The following is a 19,895-nucleotide window of genomic DNA, read 5'->3' on the forward strand; positions in this document are numbered from 1 at the left end:
CATATCTATGTTTTTGCTTTTACCATGTAAAACAGGATTTTTGGGAGTTTGATAACTACTATCTTAATAAATTAAGGTTGCTCCTTGTTGCTTAAAGTGAAGTTTTTTTAAGAAAATTCCATAACCAAATAGGTTGATAGGAACATGAATTTACAGCTTCAGTTGTTAATAGGTAACAGTTGGTTGCTTCCTTGAGAACCATAAAGCTGCTCTTAAACCAAACATAAAAAAATACCTTGAAGTATTTATTCTATCATATACACCTCCAACATAATCACTATCCGTAAAGCCAAATGGATCATACTTTTCTTCCTTCTAAAAAATAATCCATAAGTAGCAATACATTGCAAGTAATGAAAAATTCCTTTTGTAGCATTATAATGCGTATATCTTTTGGACATTCCAAGTGCCTACTAGTAAGACTTAATTACAACATGAAAATATCAGGTCGCATTGCAGTCAAATACATCAAATTTTCCATAATTTGATTGAAAAGTGTGATGTCCACCTTTCTTCTTTTAGGATTTTTTTTGCCAGCTCCAATCCAAATTCAATCTGTGTACTCACGAATTAAAAAATTTCATCTAAATATCTTGTTTAAAATTTATTGAACATATTTCTTTTGAGAAATAAAACCCCTAATGTTGATTGAAACACTTCAATACCCAAAAAATAATGCATCATAGTAATATTGAAGATAGTGAATTCTTTCATCATAGATTTCTTCATAGTCTTCTGCCTTGCAATCCCATTGCTCGCACAGAACCAATCAAATTTTGTTGAACAGAACTCCCCTCCATCATCAGTTCTCAACACCTTGATTCTTGAGTCAAACTGATTTTTCATCAAAGCCTTGAACTCGCTGAATTTTTTGAACACTTCATCCTTGCTGTGCAAGAAATATGACCACACATATCTGCAAAAATCATCAGTGAAAGAAATATAATACCTTGATTTTCCATGTGATGCAACAGATGTGAGGCCAAACACATTGCTGCGTATCAGGTCCAGAATCCCCTCAGCTCTTCCTCTATGGAATCTAAAGATACCTAATTTTGCTTCTCTTGCAGGCAATGCTCGTAAAATTTAAATCCTATAGAGCAACTCAGAATTCCATCCACCAGCTTTTTTGATGTTAGAGTCTCCGGACCTTTTCCTCCAATATGCCTCAGCGTCCTATGCCAAAACATAGCAATGTCCTCTTCTGCCTGTTTAGTTATGTAGCTTTCACCACTGAACACTATATTGCCCAACAGTTTTCATAGTTTAGCATGACACTCTCCTCTTGCAATCACCGAAGCTCCCTGAGTCAACTTTCAAGATTACTTGTCATTACTGAAATTAATACCTGCATCTGTCATACTACCAACAGAGATCATATTTCTGGTAAGCCCCACAATATGAATCACGTCCAGCAGATTCTTGATTGTTTCGCCATTCATCTTCAGCTTTACCTTCCCACGCCCCATAATAACATGAGTCATATCATCTCTCATTCTAACTGTATCGCAACAATATGATTCATAGGTGCATAACCACTCTCTATGAGATGTTGTAAGAACCAGCACCGTTAATTAAGGAATTAAATTAATAAATTATGAGAAAATAGGAAATGATTCCATAATTGACCCTAATAATTATTATGAGGCTTTAATAATTATAGTAAGTGAGTAATAATGCTGAAAGTCGCTTTTCGGAAGAAAAGTGCAGATACCGGTTCTGCTAGTCGGTATAAATGCGTACCAAAAAAGTATCCCGGAAAATTATAATAAGTGTATGATAATTACTAGAATAATATGTAGGACTTGTAAATCGAGTTTCAAGTCCAGATAATGAGAACTGGTGCTAGAAACCGGTACTGGCTTGGAAAAGCGCGTACCGGAAAGGTGCTCAGAAAATTATAAGAAAAATATGATAAATCTTAGAAAATTATGTAGTTTCATAATCCAAAGTTTGGGATTAAAATGCTAAGCGTAACAATTAAAGTTAATACTGTGTGTTTAAGTGTGTTTGGGCTATAAATACCCTTATTAAGGGCACATTGCCCTAGATACCAGATTTTGCTACGTGAGTTGTGTTGGTGGCTGACCAGAAACACAGCCTTTGGGTTTTCTCCTTCCTTTTCTTGAGGTTCAAGGCCTTTTCTTCCTTGATTCTTCATTTTTTCTCTTGTAAACACATTGGGTGAGTGTGAACAATCCTTGTGAGTGAGAAAGAGACTTCATTTCTGAGTTTGGCTTCTGTCTTGAGAGGGTGAGCTTGTTGTTTTCACGTTTTGGGAAGGAGGGAGCTTTCCTTAGGTGTTTTGAAGCTTCAAGGAGCTTCCTTGTTGTGTAAGAGAACCACCTTTGTGCACCATTTTCGTGTGCAGAGAGAGACAGAACCTTGGAGTGACCTTTTGAGCTCCAAGAGCACCTCTTGTTGATTGATTGAGCTTTGGTAAGCCTTGTCACCTTTGATCATGAGTTTAATGCTCAAAAATGAAAGCTTGATGCATGTTAAGGCTTAAAGATGATAACTTGTTGTTGGGTAATGTTGAACACACCTAGAAATGCTTGTTTAGGTGCTTTAAATCGTTAAAAACCCAACCTTGGATGGATATCTTCACGAAATTCATTTTCTGCATTCTGTCGTGAAATATCCGGATATGTGCCAGATGAATATCCGGATATGTGATATCCGGATATGGGTTTTGAGTATCCGGATAATAGATATCCGGATATGGGATTCTGGATATCCGGATATTGCATATCTGGATATGTCTAGTGAGATATCCGGATATTGCATATCCGGATATGGTCCCGAGGAATATCCGGATATTCTGGGATTTCGTAGAACAGTAGCTGTGCTGTGTGTACAGTAGGCTATTGGGGGTTTGTGGACCCTAGATTGAGGAAGTTGAACTTCTGTTTTAATTAAACTAAGTCAGAATCATTGTGATTAAGGACTTATGGCTTGGTATGGAGCCTTAAGACGTAAAACGTAAGGAAATGCATTGTCTTTAAGTTGAATGCATGTGGTACATGTTTATTAATATAATGTTGGTCCATAACAGATTGTGAATCTGCTGTGTTTCGACGTTGAGCTGTGGACTCTTGGTTATTGGATAGCTAGCTTGCGAGGTAAGCTTTCGTGTCCTCGATTTAGCCATGTTGTGGTTCCACCATGTCCAATGGGGGTATGGTTTATGCATGTTGTGTACATGCTTTTGAATATTTGATATGTTGATTGAACTTTACATGTAATGGCTTTTAATATGCATGTGTTGTTTCATCTTGACGGGAAGCCTGAGTATGTAGCTCCATACAAGACGGTGTACCGGGGTGAATGCAAGTGGTACTTGCACGGTGTGTAGGTGATAGACGTATACCTGCACTGTCTCTGGCCAGTAGATTAGTATTGACACACATGGCATGATTATCTGCTGTATTGCATTGTTTTAGAAATGATAAATGATAAACTACTTTTGAACTTATATTGCACATGTAAGTGAGCTTGGGGTGGAAGATCCTTGAGGACTCACTGACTTACTGAGATTTCTAGATTAGAGATCTTACCCCACGTTTGGGGAATGCTTATTTCAGGATCAGGTAGTATGGGTACTAATGCCTCAGACGGCAGGAGGCCGGAGCTTAGCTGATTATGTTGTTTCTGCTTATTTGTTAGCATGACTGGATATTGATGCTGATTATGTTTTATGCCTTTTATCATTATGTTGTTGTTGAGACTGATGTTGGGCATGTTGCCTTATTTGAGTGAGCATGGGGATTGTCCATGACACTCTCTATTAGTACTTTTTAGATTGGAGCTGTATAAACTGTTAGATGGTCCGGTCTACATTGTTGTAGTTCCGTGACTAGAACCGCACTTATATTATCTATGTTATGAGATTTTTCAGTTAGCTGTTTTATTGCAATTACATACAGGCGATGTTTTATTAATTGATTATTAAGCAAGTTGGTAATGTTAATGGCATCATAATTGAAAAGAAAAAAGTAATTCCGCATTTTTAATTAAGCGCAGCTTAATACGATATTATGATAACATTACTGGATATATACGGGGTGTTAAATTTATGGTATCAGAGCAATGGTTCGAGGGAAAAGCCTGTATGTATTGCAATTGCTAGGTTGTTTGGTTGTGTCGGTCTTTGTGTTTACTCCGTCGAATTTTATTATGATGTTGTATATGTGATCACATTGCGTGGGCCTGATCAACTCATAATTTGTGTAACTTGTGCAGAGTCATGGTAAGGTCCGGGAGAACACAAGAGACTTCTGAGGATCAACCCGATCCTATCCCGACTGCATTGGCTGAGATGCAGGCGGCTAGGTTAGCCGATCAGGAGGCCACTAGATTGGCCGACGCGGCAATGATGGAAGCTATTCGCGAGGCGAACCGGATAGCCGCAGCTGAGGTTCGTGAAGCGAACCGGAGGACCACTGAGGAAGTCCTCGAGGCGAACAGGATGGCGAACATGACGATGATGAGAGTCATGTTGGAGGATATGAGAGCTGGTCCTGCTATTGGCCAGGCTCCACCACCACCGCCGCCACCGCCTCCACCTAGTGTTCAGGAGGAGAGCCATAGTCACATCGGCAGTGCTACTCATGCCACTGAGATGGGGGTGCCCCTTGTGGGGAATGCTGAGGATCGTGATGTGATTGATCGCCGGCTGAATGCTTTCAGGAAGCATAAGCCACCTGTGTTTGAGGGGTCTTTGGATCCTATTGTTGCTGCGAGATGGCTAGAGTCGCTAGACAAGATCTTTCGGGTTATGCAGTGTACAGACCCATAGAAGCTGATGTTCTCGACCTACATGCTGGAGGGCGATGCCCATGAGTGGTGGACGCACACCTCTCGTGCTTTTGAGAGGCAGGGTCGTGTCGTTACGTGGCCATTCTTTGAGGAGTGCTTTCTAGGCCGATACTTTCCCTATGATGCGCAGGAGAGGAAGTAGGGAGAGTTTGATCGTTTGGTACAGGGCTCGATGTCTGTTGATGAGTACCTGGCTAAGTTTAATGAGCTAGTGAAGTTTGCACACTTCCGGATGGTTCCTCCTACTCCGTTGTTTCTGGCAGCTAAGTTCCGCAGGGGACTTAGTGAGGTGATTGCTGAGCATCTTGCTGGTGCTGCTTCGAGGGACTTTGGTACACTGGTTTAGCAGTGTAAGGACATCGAGGATGTTTGCGTGGCAAGCAAGGCCAAGAGGGCCAAGGTTGAGGAGAGCAAGGGAACAGGTGGTTCCACTCCTGCTCCTACTTCTTGGAAGGACAGAAGGTTTACTGATAAGAGCAAGGGAAAGCAGTTAGCGACTAAGCAGGCGCCTGGTCAGTTCAAGAGAGTTGTTTCACATCAGGGGAGTTCTGCTAGGCCTACTACCACTCCGAGATGTTCGGGATGTGGGAAGGAGCATGTGGGACGCTGTGCTACGGGGCAGTTGTTGTGCTTCAAGTGTGGCAAGGAGGGCCGCTTCTCTAGAGATTGTCTGTCGTCGACGGCGAGAGCTGCAGCTGTTCAGGCAGTTCCTTTGCAGATGGTTCCGATGGCATCTTCTTCGGTACCTGCAGTGCCACCTTCTGTTGGGAGAGTGTATACACTGGATAGGCAGCAGTCGGACCGCGCTCCGAACCTTGTCAGAGTTACTGTGTCTATTGGTGATTCTTTTGTTGATGCTATCTTTGATTCCGGGGCTACTCATTCGTTTGTTGCTACCCCGATTGTTTTGGGGCTTGAGTTGCCCAGTGCTGTGTTTTCTCCACCGTTGTGGGTGACTACCGCCACCGGAGAGATTTGTGATTCTACCACTGTACATCGCGATGTAGCATTTCAGTGGGATGGCCGAGAGTTCTCGGTAGATCTGATAGGTTTCTGATGGCCAACCTTGAGATTATTCTGGGCATGGATTGGTTGTCTAGAAACTGTGCATTGATTGATTGTTGTGCAAAGCGCGTGGTGATGTCTCCGTGTGATTCCACAGCTAGTTCCTCGCCATACATTTCACTGTTGCAGGCCAGGAGAGCGTTGCGAGCAGGGGCATTGGGTTATGTCATGTTGGGTGGTTTGGTGAGTGGGACACAGGAGGATATCACTGGCATTCCTGTGGTGGGGGAGTTCCTGGAGGTGTTTTCTGAGGAGATCCCTGAGTTTCCACCGCAGCGGGAGATAGAGTTCTCCATTGACTTGTTGCCCGGTGTGAGGCCGATTTCTTTAGCTCCTTATCGGATGTCGCCACCGGAGTTTGCTGAGCTTAAGAAGCATATTGAGGATCTTTCGGCGAAAGATTTCATTAGACCGAGTGTGTCTCCTTGGGGAGCACCGGTTATCTTTATGAAGAAGAAGGACGGGACAATGCGAGTGTGCACCGACTACAGGCAATTGAACAAGGTGACAATCAAGAATAAGTATCCCCTTCCTCTGATTGATGATCTGTTGGATCAGCTCAGGGGTGCTTGTGTGTATTCCAAGATTGATCTCCGGTCCGGATACCATCAGATTCGGGTGAAGCCGGAGGATGTCCCGAAGACCGCGTTTCGTTCGAGATACGGTCGTTTTGAGTATTTGGTGATTCCGTTTGGACTCACAAATTCGCCGGCAGTGTTCATGGATTACATGAACAGAATTTTCCAGCCGTATCTGGATCAGTTCGTGATTGTCTTCATTGATGATATTCTGATCTACTCCAAGACTGAGGAGGAGCATGCGGAGCATCTGAGGATTGTTCTGCAAGTGCTGAAGGAGAAAAAGCTTTATGCTAAACCTTCTAAGTGTGAGTTTTGGCTCAAATCAGTCAAGTTTCTTGGGCATGTGATTTCAGCAGATGGAGTTGCAGTGGATCCCAACAAGATTGAGGCCGTGTTGGATTGGGAGAGACCCAAGACAGCTACGGAGGTGAGGAGCTTCTTAGGTTTGGCAGGTTACTATCGGAGGTTCATCAAGGGTTTTTCAACGATGGTTCTCCCTTTGACTCGCCTTACCCGAAAGGAGACTCCATTTGTGTGGACTCACGAGTGTGAGGCGTGCTTTCAGGAGTTGAAGGAGAGATTGACTTCTTCACCTGTGTTGATCCTTCCTGATCCTGAGGAGCAGTTTGAGCTTTACTGTGATGCTTCTGGAAAGGGGTTGGGCTGTGTGCTGATGCAGTCTGGTAGAGCTGTTGCTTTTGCTTCGAGGCAGTTGAAGCCTCATAAGGAGAACTACCCGACTCATGATTTGGAGTTGGCTGCGATTGTGTTTGCTTTCAAGATTTGGAGGCATTATCTTTTTGGTTTGAGGTTTGTGGTGTTCAGTGACCACAAGAGTTTGAAGTATCTCTTCGACCAGAAGGAGTTGAACATGAGCCAGAGGAGATGGATGGAGTTCATAAAGGACTACAACTTTGAGCTAAGGTATCATCCTGGCAAGGCCAATGTGGTAGCTGATGCTTTGAGTCGGAAATCCAGTAGTTCATCCAGTTTGCTACTTGGTAACTTCGATGTGGTTGAGAAGTTCCACCACTTGGCAGTGACCGCTCCGTGTGCGAGCGTACTTCTCTGGTTGGAAGCATCAGATATTGTGAACGAGCTGCTAGAAAAGATTAAAGAGGCACAAGCTCAGAGAGAGTGTCTGGATTATGTGAAGAACCAAGACGGTGTGTCTTGGAATGATGATGGATTGCTTTTGTTCCAGCGGAGGATTGTGGTTCCTCGAGGTCCGTTGACAGAAGAGGTTATGGCAGAAGGCCATAAGGGTCAGTTTTTTATCCACCCTGGTGCTACTAAGATGTATCAAGACTTCAAGAAGAACTTCTGGTGGCCGGGCATGAAGAAAGATGTTGCTATTTTTGTGTCCAAGTGTTTGGTTTGCCAGAAAGTGAAGATTGAACACCAGAAGCCATCTGGTAAACTTCAACCTCTTGAGATTCCGGAGTGGAAATGGGAGAGCATTTCCATGGACTTCGTTGTGGGTCTGCCGAAGACTCAGGTTGGCTGTGACTCGATATGGGTCATTGTGGGCAGACTGACGAAGTCTGCCCATTTTCTTCCAGTGAAGGTGAGCTTCACTACAGAGCAGTTGGCCAAACTGTATGTTCGCGAGATTGTGAGGCTTCGCGGGCTTCCCGTGAGTATCATCAGTGATAGGGACCCGAAGTTCACATCTCGGTTCTGGGAGGCGCTGCAGGGAGCTTTTGGTACACAGTTGAGACTGAGTACAACCTATCACCCTCAGACTGATGGACAGACTGAGCGGACTATCCAGACCTTGGAGGACATGTTGCGGGCTTGCACGTTGGAGCAGGGCTCGGCATAGGATAGGTACCTGCCATTGGTAGAGTTTTCTTATAACAACAGTTTTCATGCTAGCCTGGGCATGGCACCCTACGAGGCGTTGTACGGTAGGAGGTGTCGTACACCTACCTGCTGGTCGGAGGTTAGGGATCGTGAGTTGTTTGGCTTGGACTTTGTCCAAGATACCACCCTACAGATCCAGATGATCAGGGAAAAGCTGAAGCAGGCGCAGAATCGTCAGAAGAGCTACTACGATGTCAAGCATCGACCACTGGAGTTCAGTGAGGGTGAGCACGTGTTTGTGAGACTTTCACCTGTCACTGGTGTTGGACGGGCACTCGGAGTGAGGAAGCTGAGCCCGCGGTTTATTGGGCCATACCAGACAGATTCTTGGTAAAGTAGGACCTGTTGCCTACCGGTTTGCCTTGCCTCCGAACCTGGCCAACATCCACGACGTGTTTCACGTGTCTCAGCTTCGGAGGTACATAGCAGATCCTTCGCACGTGGTGCAACCGGATGATGTGGAAGTTCGGGAGAACTTAAAGACTCTCGTAGGACCACTAAAGATTCTCGATCGTGGCGAGAAGCAGCTGAGGAGCAAGATCATTCCGATGGTCAAGGTGCAATGGACCGGAAGGACTCCTGAGGAGTGTACTTGGGAGCGTGAGGACGAGCTTCTCCGGCAGTACCTCGAGTTTCGACCAGGTATGTTTCTGATTTTGAGGTCAAAATCCTAAAAAGGTGGGGTGAATGTAAGAACCCGCACCGTTAATTGAGGAATTTAATTAATAAATTATGAGAAAATAGAAAATTATTCTATAATTGACCCTAATAATTATTATGAGCCTTTAATAATTATAGTAAGTGAGTAATAATGCTGAAAGTCGTTTTTCGGAAGAAAAGTGCAGATACCAGTTCTGCTAGTCGGTATAAATGCGTACCGAAAAAGTATCCCGAAAAACTATAATAAGTGTATTATAATTACTAGAATGATATGTAGGACTTGTAAAACGAGTTTCAAGTCCAGATAATGAGAACTGGTGCTAGAAACCAGTACTGGCTTGGAAAAGCGCGTACCGGAAAGGTGCTCAGAAAATTATAAGAAAAATATATAAATCTTAGAAAATTATTTAGTTTCATAATCCAAAGTTTGGGATTAAAATGCTAAGCGTAGCAATTAAAGTTAATACTGTGTGTTTAAGTGCGTTTGGGCTATAAATACCCTTATTAAGGGCACATTGCCCTAGATACCAGATTTTGCTACGTGAGTTGTGTTGGTGGCTGACCAGAAACATAGCCTTTGGGTTTTCTCCTTCCTTTTCTTGAGGTTCAAGGCCTTTTCTTCCTTGACTCTTCACTTTTTCTCTTGTAAACACATTGGGTGAGTGTGAACAATCCTTGTAAGTGAGAAAGAGACTTCATTTCTGAGTTTGGCTTCTGTCTTGAGAGGGTGAGCTTGCTGTTTTCACGTTTTGGGAAGGAGGGAGCTTTCCTTAGGTGTTTTGAAGCTTCAAGGAGCTTCCTTGTTGTGTAAAAGAACCACCTTTGTGCACCATTTTCGTGTGCAGAGAGAGACAGAACCTTGGAGTGACCTTTTGAGCTCCAAGAGCACCTCTTGTTGGCTGATTGAGCTTTGGTAAGCCTTGTCACCTTTGATCATGAGTTTAATGCTTAAAAATGAAAGCTTGATGCATGTTAAGGCTTAAAGATGATAACTTGTTGTTGAGTAATGTTGAACACACCTAGAAATGCTTGTTTAGGTGCTTTAAATCGTTAAAAACCCAACCTTGGATGGATATCTTCACGAAATACATTTTCTGCATTCTGTCGTGAAATATCCGGATATGTGCCCGATGAATATCCGGATATGTGATATCCGGATATGGGTTTTGAGTATCCGGATAATAGATATCCGGATATGGGATTCTGGATATCCGGATATTGCATATCCGGATATGTCCAGTGAGATATCCGGATATTGCATATCCGGATATGGTCCCGAGGAATATCCGGATATTCTGGGATTTCGTAGAACAGTAGCTGTGCTGTGTGTACAGTAGGCTATTGGGGGTTTGTGAACCCTAGATTGAGGAAGTTGAACTTCTGTTTTAATTAAACTAAGTCAGAATCGTTGTGATTAAGGACTTATGGCTTGGTATGGAGCCTTAAGACGTAAAACGTAAGGAAAGGCGTTGTCTTTAAGTTGAATGCATGTGGTACATGTTTATTAATATACTGTTGGTCCATAACAGATTGTGAATCTGCTGTGTTTGGACATTGAGCTGTGGACTCTTGGTTATTGGATAGCTAGCTTGTGAGGTAAGCTTTCGTGTCCTCGATTTAGCCATGTTGTGGTTCCACCATGTCCCATGGGGATATGGTTTATGCATGCTGTGTACATGCTTTTGGATATTTGATATGTTGATTTAACTTTACATGTAATGGCTTTTAATATGCATGTGTTGTTTCATCTTGACGGGAAGCCTGAGTATGTAGCGCCATACAAGACGGTGTACCGGGGTGAATGCAAGTGGTACTTGCACGGTGTGTAGGTGATAGACGTATACCTGCATTGTCTCTGGCCAGTAGATTAGTATTGACACACATGGCATGATTATCTGCTGCATTGCATTGTTTTAGAAATGATAAATGATAAACTGCTTTTGAACTTATATTGCACATGTAAGTGAGCTTGGGGTGGAAGATCCTTGAGGACTCACTGACTTACTGAGATTTCTAGATTAGAGATCTTACCCCACGTTTGGGGAATGCTTATTTCAGGATCAGGTAGTATGGGTACTAATGCCTCAGACGGCAGGAGGCCGGAGCTTAGCTGATTATGTTGTTTCTGCTTATTTGTTAGCATGACTGGATATTGATGCTGATTATGTTTTATGCCTTTTATCATTATGTTGTTGTTGAGACTGATGTTGGGCATGTTGCCTTATTTGAGTGAGCATGGGGATTGTCCATGACACTCTCTATTAGTACTTTTTAGATTGGAGCTGTATAAACTGTTAGATGGTCCGGTCTACATTGTTGTAGTTCCGTGACTAGAGCCACACTTATATTATCTATGTTATGAGATTTTTCAGTTAGCTGTTTTATTGCAATTACATACAGGCGATGTTTTATTAATTGATTATTAAGCAAGTTGGTAATGTTAATGGCATCATAATTGAAAAGAAAAAAGTAATTCCGCATTTTTAATTAAGCGCAGCTTAATACGATATTATGATAACATTACCGGATATATACAGGGTGTTATAGATGTCATATAGAACGATGCTCAATGTCAAAGATCCAGTCTTTGTAGTCACTATGACTGTCGAACCCTATGTACAGGTGCCCCACACTATCTCTACCATCCTTCTTTGTACCATGACTAGAAGATAGTGGATCATCCTGCTTCTCAAGAGGATCTACGTTTTTATTTTTGTAATACCTCCTCAAGTGTCCAATCTGTTTGCACCTCCAGCATCTTACTTTAGATTTATCACTGGAATTTGATTGTCCCCTTGATCTTCCTCTTTGACAAGACTTTGATCTGTCGCCATTCTTCCATCTAACAACCAGAGCCTCATTGTCGGTACCTTCAAAATCTACCATTCTCATCTCCTCGGACAATAAGGCAGCAACAACCATCTCGAACAATTGTTTATTAACACCAGTACCAATTGACACAATGATATGCTCCCAAGAGTTAGGCAGCGAACACAATAAGATGCAAGTGTTGTCTTCCTCATCCAGATTTATATCTATAGATGTAAGTTGTGTAAAATAGTTTTAAATTTATTTAAATGAGCAGAGAAAGAATCATCTTCGCTCATCTGTAAATTATACATCTTCCTTCGCAGGAGAAACTTGTTCACGAGTGACTTGCTTTGATAGAGGCTTCCCAACTTTGTCCAAAGATCCTATGCGATCTTCTTAGAAGTTACATTCATTAAAACGTTATCTGCCAGGCATAACTAGATCAAGTGTCGCGTCTTTCGATCGTCTCTGGTCCACGCCTTCAACTCCTTCGACTTGCCTACCTCTGATGTTTTGTCATCGGCAGGTGCAAACGGCTTTTCATCTTCGATCACGTACCATACATCCATATCGATGAGCATAACTCGAACCCCTTTCCTTCGTACTTTTCAACCTCGATACGAATTGTCCAGACGACATCCTTCCTAGATCAATTTCGCAGTTTTCTCTACGCCAAGAAAAAATCCCAAATCGTGAAACCCTAATCTGTCACAGGAACCCCGGTTGTAGAACCAAAGCTCTTAATACCAATTGTTAGAAATCGAAAATCACACAAATCTAAAAAAACAAAAAAGAGAGGGAAGAGAGATCTGACACAGTGATTTACCCTGTTTTACCCAATGTAAGCTACGTCCAGTTTATCTGTACTATATTCACCTTCACCGCTATTCATTACAAGTCACTCGGTTTACAAGAAGTGTTGTCATATAACTGCAAAGGATGAGCCATACCCAACAAAAACAATTGTTTCCTATTCTACAAATAATTTTAAAAATAAAAAAATCAGAACATAATCATACAGACCAGTAGTTAGTTGTGCTCATTTTTCCAGCTCAGAGCTTCTATAAATATTGTATCGATAGCTTGTAAAGAGTTGAGTTGAATCCATTCAATACAATGAGATGTCAAGATACATAGGCCTGTCACTGAATTTAACTTATTAGTTAACAAAACTGTATCGATGTAATTGTTTATTTTTCTTTTGGTTTTTTTTTTTTGCTGGTTCCAATTTAAGATGAGTGAAATTAGTTATTTAAGAAACAAATGATGGTTATTAAGTATTTAATTATTTTTCCCTTTTATTTCCTTACCAAATAAATTAACAATTTTAAATTTTACTTCTGTTGTGTTTTTTTTTTTACTCCTATTAAATTTTTCACATGGAAACCACTTTAGGATATTACTTTCTAATATTTTTCAATTTTTCCCTCCTTCAAAAATGATGAGAGATAAATAACACTAGTTAAGGATTATATCTACTAACAATTGTTGTGCCTCAAGTGACAAGCAAGTTTGGGCTAATTAGCAATCAAAAAGCTTTTGAAATATTAGCAATTCGAACTTGTGGATACATAAGGACCGCTTCAATATTCAAATGAAATTTGTATCACTTAAAATGTGAGAAAAGTATAGATTTTGGTATATGAGAAAAGTGTGTATCATTTTAAAGGATGTAAAGTTGTGTCATTTTAAGTGAGAGAAATAGATAGATAAAATGGGAGAAAGAATGAAAAAAATAAATAAATATTTGGATTCCACCTCTTTATGAGATAAATAATATAAATTGTGTCATTTAAAAATGAGGGTCTAAAAATAAATGAGGTTTTTTTGATAGTAAATAAATGATATATAATATTTAAAATAGAATACTTATATGATTCTGATTTTTCATCGAATGACTATTCATCTATTGTATTTTGGTGTAAATATGGGAAAAAAGCTCTATGGACAAACACTTTTTTCTTTACTATTTATATACTCTTTCCAAGCTCGATGTTTTGGAACCGACCAACATGTCAGAATAACAAGATACAACGTACGTAAGTAAATTTTAGAATTGGTCAAAATATATTTCTGTAATCAGTTTCATTCTATTATTTGTTGTGATCATGCATGCATTGTCAATTTCTTCTCGCTAGTTAACATCACAGCTTTATTTTCTTGATAATAAGTATCGAGGTGATGTTTCCACGACCATGAAAATTGTCACTTCATTCCTTCACCGTCGTCATCATCATCAAAATAAATACTCCAATCCTATACATCATAATATGGTCAATTTGTTATAAATTTTATTTTACTTTTTTTAAAATATTCCAATCGGTTGATCGCTTCGCTATTCGGGGCGGGTTCAGGATTAAGGCTTTAAATCTCTTCCAAATGTGGTATTGGAAAGTATCGAACACATGTTCTCAACCCACCTACTCAACTCTCATACGTCAACTGAGCTGTCACCGTTATAAATTTTATACAACCATTTCTTTCCTGTTTATACAAAAGAAAAAAATTTATACAACCATAGCCGCAGTACAAAGTGTGGCCGTCTTTGAAGATAGCGATTGCAGATAATTGAACATGTGGTATATGTAATTAAGTGGGTGATCGATGAAAGCCAATGACATTTACCATGGCACCATGCACCATCACATTCACAGCCAAGCAAACCTCCACACTTTTCTTCTTCACAGTCCAAGGAGTTAGTGAGTGTCAAGTGTAGAACCAAACTCTGGTCCACCAACCATAGAGAATTGAGAGACACGAGCCTGAAAGACGACCATGTTAATTTTCGGACCAAATTCAAACCTCAATTTCCCCACGTGCTCTTTTGTATAAAAAACCTAGCCACGTGTCCACTGTTTCTACGCTCTTTCTAATCAACACGTTTAGAGCTTCACTTAATTCATTTCATCCTCACTATATAGTAAAGCTAATTCGTACACCTTTAGCCGTCAATTCCAATGAAAGCATCACAAACTCTGAAAGCCACAACTTCCTCCACTACTACTCATGGTGAAACCGGCCATGGGTGGTGCTGATCCTAACAAAGCATCATGTTATGAATCTTGTAATTCCAACAATAACACTAGTAAGTTGTACAAAGGGGTGAGGAAGAGAAAATGGGGAAAATGGGTATCTGAGATAAGGCTTCCTAATAGCCGTGAGCGTATATGGTTGGGGTCTTATGACACACAAGAGAAAGCTGCTAGGGCCTTTGATGCAGCCCTTTATTGTCTACGTGGTCGCCATGCTAGTTTCAATTTCCCTGATACACCTCTCAACTTGGAGATACATAATATTGTGGTTTTTCCTGGTGGAAACCAATCTCTTTCCCCACGTGAAATTCAAGAGGTTGCTGCTAAGTTTGCCAATGACCCACCATTGGAGACCCAAGAAGAAGAAGAAGAAGAACCATCAGAGTCACAACTTGGTGCTAATTCATTTGAGTTATTTGAATCCAATTCGAATGATGGGACTATGCAAGTGGACCACGGGGACATAAGGAACATTGATAGGACATTTCTGAACATGTTGGATGACTTGAATAATAATGGCGTTGTTGCTGGCTCCGATTTTGGTTTCTATTCTGGGCTACAAAATTTGCACTCGGGTGAGTTATTATATTCCTCTCAACCACCACCATTTTCTGAGGATGATGGGGAAGAAATTGAAGGTCATGATGCTTTTTCTAACCATTCATTCCTTTGGAGTTGGAACTTTTGATTCACCAGGAGGCTCTACTTTGTCAAGTTTCACCTTAATTACTAGCCTCTCCATTATTTTCTTTTTCCGGCAATTTATATACGGAGAATATGTTTCTCATGTTGCATGATATAATTTTTGTTAGAATTAATTTTATGAATAAGAAGTTTGATTTGAAAAAACTTATCATTTCGTCATCGAACGGATGTGTTATTTCACCCTGAATTAGTGTGTCTTTTAAATCGTGACCCAAAGTTTTCTATAAATAAATAGAGAATCGGGATTTTTAGATGAGTTTTTCTCTATTGGTTTTTGCACATTCTTTACATTTGCATTCTTCTACTCTAGTGTGATTGATCAAACATAAATTTAGTTCGATATACTATTCATTGTGGAAGTGTCGCCACAAGAATAGAGGTTGTTAAATATCAAGACCCGAGAGGTTTGTGAGTAATCCGTGTGTCTTGACTACACAGCAGAGAGATTATTATATAAGTGAAAAGAAAGGAAGTACAAAGAGATATACATGATGTGGGACTAGTAAACTACTATTCTAAACTAATATTCACAACACTCTCTCTCAAGCTGGAGCATATAGATCATATGCACCAAACTTGTTACATAAGTCATCTATCCTAGGCCCCCTCAAAGACTTTGTGAATACATCAACTAATTGATCAGTTGAGTTAACAAAACTAGTGACTATTTCTCCTGAGAGTACTTTTCTCTGACAAAATAACAGTCTACTTCAATGTGCTTGGTCCTTTCATGAAACACTAGATTGGAAGCAATATGTAAAGCAGCTTGATTATCGCAAATGAGAGATGCTGAGTCAATGTCTCAAAACTTGAGTTCCTTTAGTAGTTGTTTTAACCAAATGAGTTCACAGGTGATTGTGGCCATGGAGCGATATTCTGCTTCAGCACTTGATATGGCAACTACATTGTTTCTTGCTTTTCCAAGAAACCAAGTTACCTCCAAGGAATACATAATACCCAGAGGTGGATCTTCTATCACTGGGGGAACCTGCCCAATCAGCATCTGAGTTTCTCTCAACTCTAGTATGACCTTTGTTTTTATAGAGGAGACCTTTACCTGGAGCATTCTTGATGTACTTGAGAATACGGATCACTGCATTCCAGTGATCTTCACAAGGAGAATTCAAGAACTGACTTACTACATAATAAACCTTTAGTTTATCTTGTTTAATGGACTAAAATAATATGAATTATCTAGTTGAACAAGTCAAAAATTAGGGTTTTAAAATGATAATCATGAACATTATCTGATTGTTGGAACTAAATAATATATTTGCTAATTTTGAAGGGATTTGATAACAAATGGATTCAAATATGAAGATTTGGATAAAGGGAGATCAAATCAGAAAAGATATGGATAGATGGAAAGCAAAACAAAAAGATTTGAAGATCTTATCAACATTCCCAAGTTGTTAGAAGAGGAAGCTTAAGCCCCCATTCAGAAGCTTAAGCTCTCCAAAAACATAATTGCCACTGCCTCTGGGCGCTTAAGCCCCCAACTCAAGGCTTAAGCGCGGGACAAGAAGAAAGTTTCGTTGCGAGGAGCGCGCTTAAGCACCCTCCAGAGAGCTTAAGCGCGCAACGCGAGTCAAAAATCACCATCCTAGGGCGCTACAGCAAGCTTAAGCGCCCAGTCAGATCCAACTTAGGCCCATTCAATGTGTTTTATTGGGATACGAACTCTTGGCCAAAAAAAGGACCGTTGGGGACTAGAAATACATAAATTTCACATTGCAAAACAACTCTTGGGTGCTTGGAGGCTAAAGGAACGCGGGGAAATATCATATTCATGTTCGTGAGCGGCGGAGACGGATCAACGTCAAGTGTTCACTGGAGATTTTGAAGATCCACCAATCACCTATGGAGTTTGGGGGAGCTTTTAAGTAGTTAGGGTTAGATGGATTTTAATCGATTTATTATGTTTTGAACAATTCGCTGTGTTAATTTTCCTTTATATCATGAATGAAGTTATCTGTTTTTAATGCTTTATATAGGCTTGAATCTTATATAATGATCATCGGTGAATGCATGACAATAGGAATGTTTGTGTATGATCCATATCTGATAACTTCATCGTAAACGTTATGATTCTAGGGATAGACATAGGGTTTGCGTAATCTTTAAGATTCTTGAACTTAATGCTTGCATGCTTGGGGAATAACCGGGGAACTAGGGTTCTTCCAATATTGTAAAGGTTTTAGAGTAACAAGAAATTGAGCTCTAATAACATGCGAAAGAATTGATTAGATTGATACTAAGGACAATTAACATTAAGAAGGAATTCAAACGTAATAAGGAGATTAAATGAAATCGAACCGCTAGCTACGTTCTTTTACATTCGTAAATCACATCTTTAATTTCTTGTCTTTAATTCTTGCAAGTAATTAGCTCTAATATTTAATATTTTAATTTTGCAATTCAAATCCTGTTTCCAAATACACTTTTGATTGTCCAACTTAAGTTGCAATAGTGAATTGGTGCTTGAACCGTAATCCTCGTGGGAACAATCTCTTACTTAATCATTATATTACTTGTACGATCAGAGCACTTGCCGTGAGTAGCCCAACAAGTTTTTGGCGCCGTTGTCGGGGAATACTATTTCAACATTAATAATAGCTATTAATTCTTTAGATTGGACTTTATTTTCTGTTATTTAAATTCAGTTTTATTTTCTTATTTTATATAATCTATTTTTCTGGTTTATGCGATGTACCGTTGACACCGATTCCTTGCAATTCGACCCGGAGATAGAGAAAACAGCAAAAAGAAATAGAAAACTTGCTAAAGAAAGAAGACAACAAGAGACAGAAGCTTCAAGCTCAACAGAACCAAGAGAAGAAGCAATGGGAGACAACAATGTACCTCCACCACCTCCGAGAACGTTGGGAGATTACATGACTCCTGCTCGAGTTCCACAGACGGCGATTATTGTTAGACCAAACGTGGGTGCTAACAACTTTGAACTCAAGCCGGAACTTTTACAATTAATTCAGAAAGACAATTTGCCGGAGGAAGCACGGAAGACCCTTACATCCATCTGGAAAACTTCTTGCTATATTGTGATACCTTGAAGATGAATGGGGTGTCTCGGGATGCTATTTTGCTCAGATTGTTCCCCTGTTCACTTAAAGATGAAGCAAGAGGATGGTTGCAATCGTTACCTCAAGGAAGCATCACCCACTGGGACGACTTGGCAACCAAATTTTTGGACAAATTTTTCTCATCTTCGAAAATGGCAAAGCTCAAGGCGGATATCACTTCTTTTGAACAAAAAGAAAGTGAATCTCTATATGAAGCATGGGAAAGATTCAAAGGACTACTCAGGAAGTGTCCCCAACATGGCATTGAAGCCTGGGAACAAGCGAGAACTTTCTTCCAAGGGATGAAGCCCAACACAAGAACATTGGTGAATGCTGCATCAGGAGGGTCCTTGAAAACAAAAACTCCAGAGGAAGCCTTGGAATTATTAGAGTCTTTAGCCTCTCAGGAGTATGATAATGCTCCCGTACCACAGAGAAGAGCGGGGATTATGAAGCTTAATGGCTATGATGCCATCCTGGCCCAGAATGATCAGATTCTACAGTCTAATAAGAAACAACAACAACAACTAGATGCTCTCACAAAGCAATTTTCTGATTTTCAAGTTTCTTCTGTTAATACTCCAGTAGCTTCTGTTAATACTTCTTCTATTATTTGTGATATTTGTGCAGGTGCTCATGCTACTGATGACTGCAAGGCACCCGAAACTGCAGATGTTAATGGAATTTGGCATGATCAGAAAGTTCCATATAATCCAGGGAGGAACCAATACGGCAATAACCAGAATCAAGGGTGGAGAAATAAAAATTAAAATCAACACCCAGGATTCAGTTATAGTTCGAATCATCAGCTAAATCCTCCTATGCCAGTACCACAGCAACCTCCACAACAATCAGAGTGGGAGAAGGCCTTTGCACAACTATCCAAGACCACATCAGAATACGTTCAAAGTACCAATGCTTTCAGGGAAGACACTTCAACCTTTATGCAAGAGACCAGGGCCTCATTCCGGAATCAAGAAGCCTCTATCCGGAATCTTGAAACCCAAATTGGTCAATTGTCAAGGCAGTTCAACGAAAGAACCCAAGGCACCTTACCGAGTAATACAGACGTTAATCCAAACGCACACTGCAAGGCCATTACCACTAGAAGTGGCATTGTAATTGAACCTGTGATTAAGCCTTCAGTAGAGAAAAAGAAAGCTGAGGGACCTGCCATTGAAAAAGAAAAAGAGAAGGAAGTTGACAAAGAGCCTGCTGCAGAGAAAGCTGTTCCTGAAAAGAAAGAGTTCAAATGGGAGAAAAAGAAAGCTCAAGAA

At 40.5% G+C, this 19,895-nt stretch overlaps 1 protein-coding gene and 1 non-coding gene across 2 annotated transcripts; one reads left to right on the forward strand and one right to left on the reverse strand.

The window, feature by feature from the left end:
• Positions 1-14,822: 14,822 nt before the first annotated feature.
• LOC133286246 (ethylene-responsive transcription factor ERF017-like) lies at positions 14,823-15,521 on the forward strand. The gene has a single exon (XM_061483636.1). It carries the CDS (start codon positions 14,823-14,825, stop codon positions 15,519-15,521), a length of 699 nt encoding a protein of 232 aa, XP_061339620.1.
• Positions 15,522-18,776: 3,255 nt separating this feature from the next.
• Positions 18,777-18,883, reverse strand: LOC133286247 (small nucleolar RNA R71). Its single transcript, XR_009748106.1, has one exon. It is a non-coding gene; the product is annotated as a small nucleolar RNA R71 (small nucleolar RNA).
• Between the last annotated feature and the right edge of the window lie 1,012 nt (positions 18,884-19,895).

Source organism: Gastrolobium bilobum, unplaced genomic scaffold, assembly GCF_033153095.1.
Source record: "Gastrolobium bilobum isolate Gb01-03AN ecotype WA unplaced genomic scaffold, APGP_CSIRO_Gbil_v1 utg61874, whole genome shotgun sequence".
Taxonomy (NCBI): Eukaryota; Viridiplantae; Streptophyta; class Magnoliopsida; order Fabales; family Fabaceae; genus Gastrolobium; species Gastrolobium bilobum.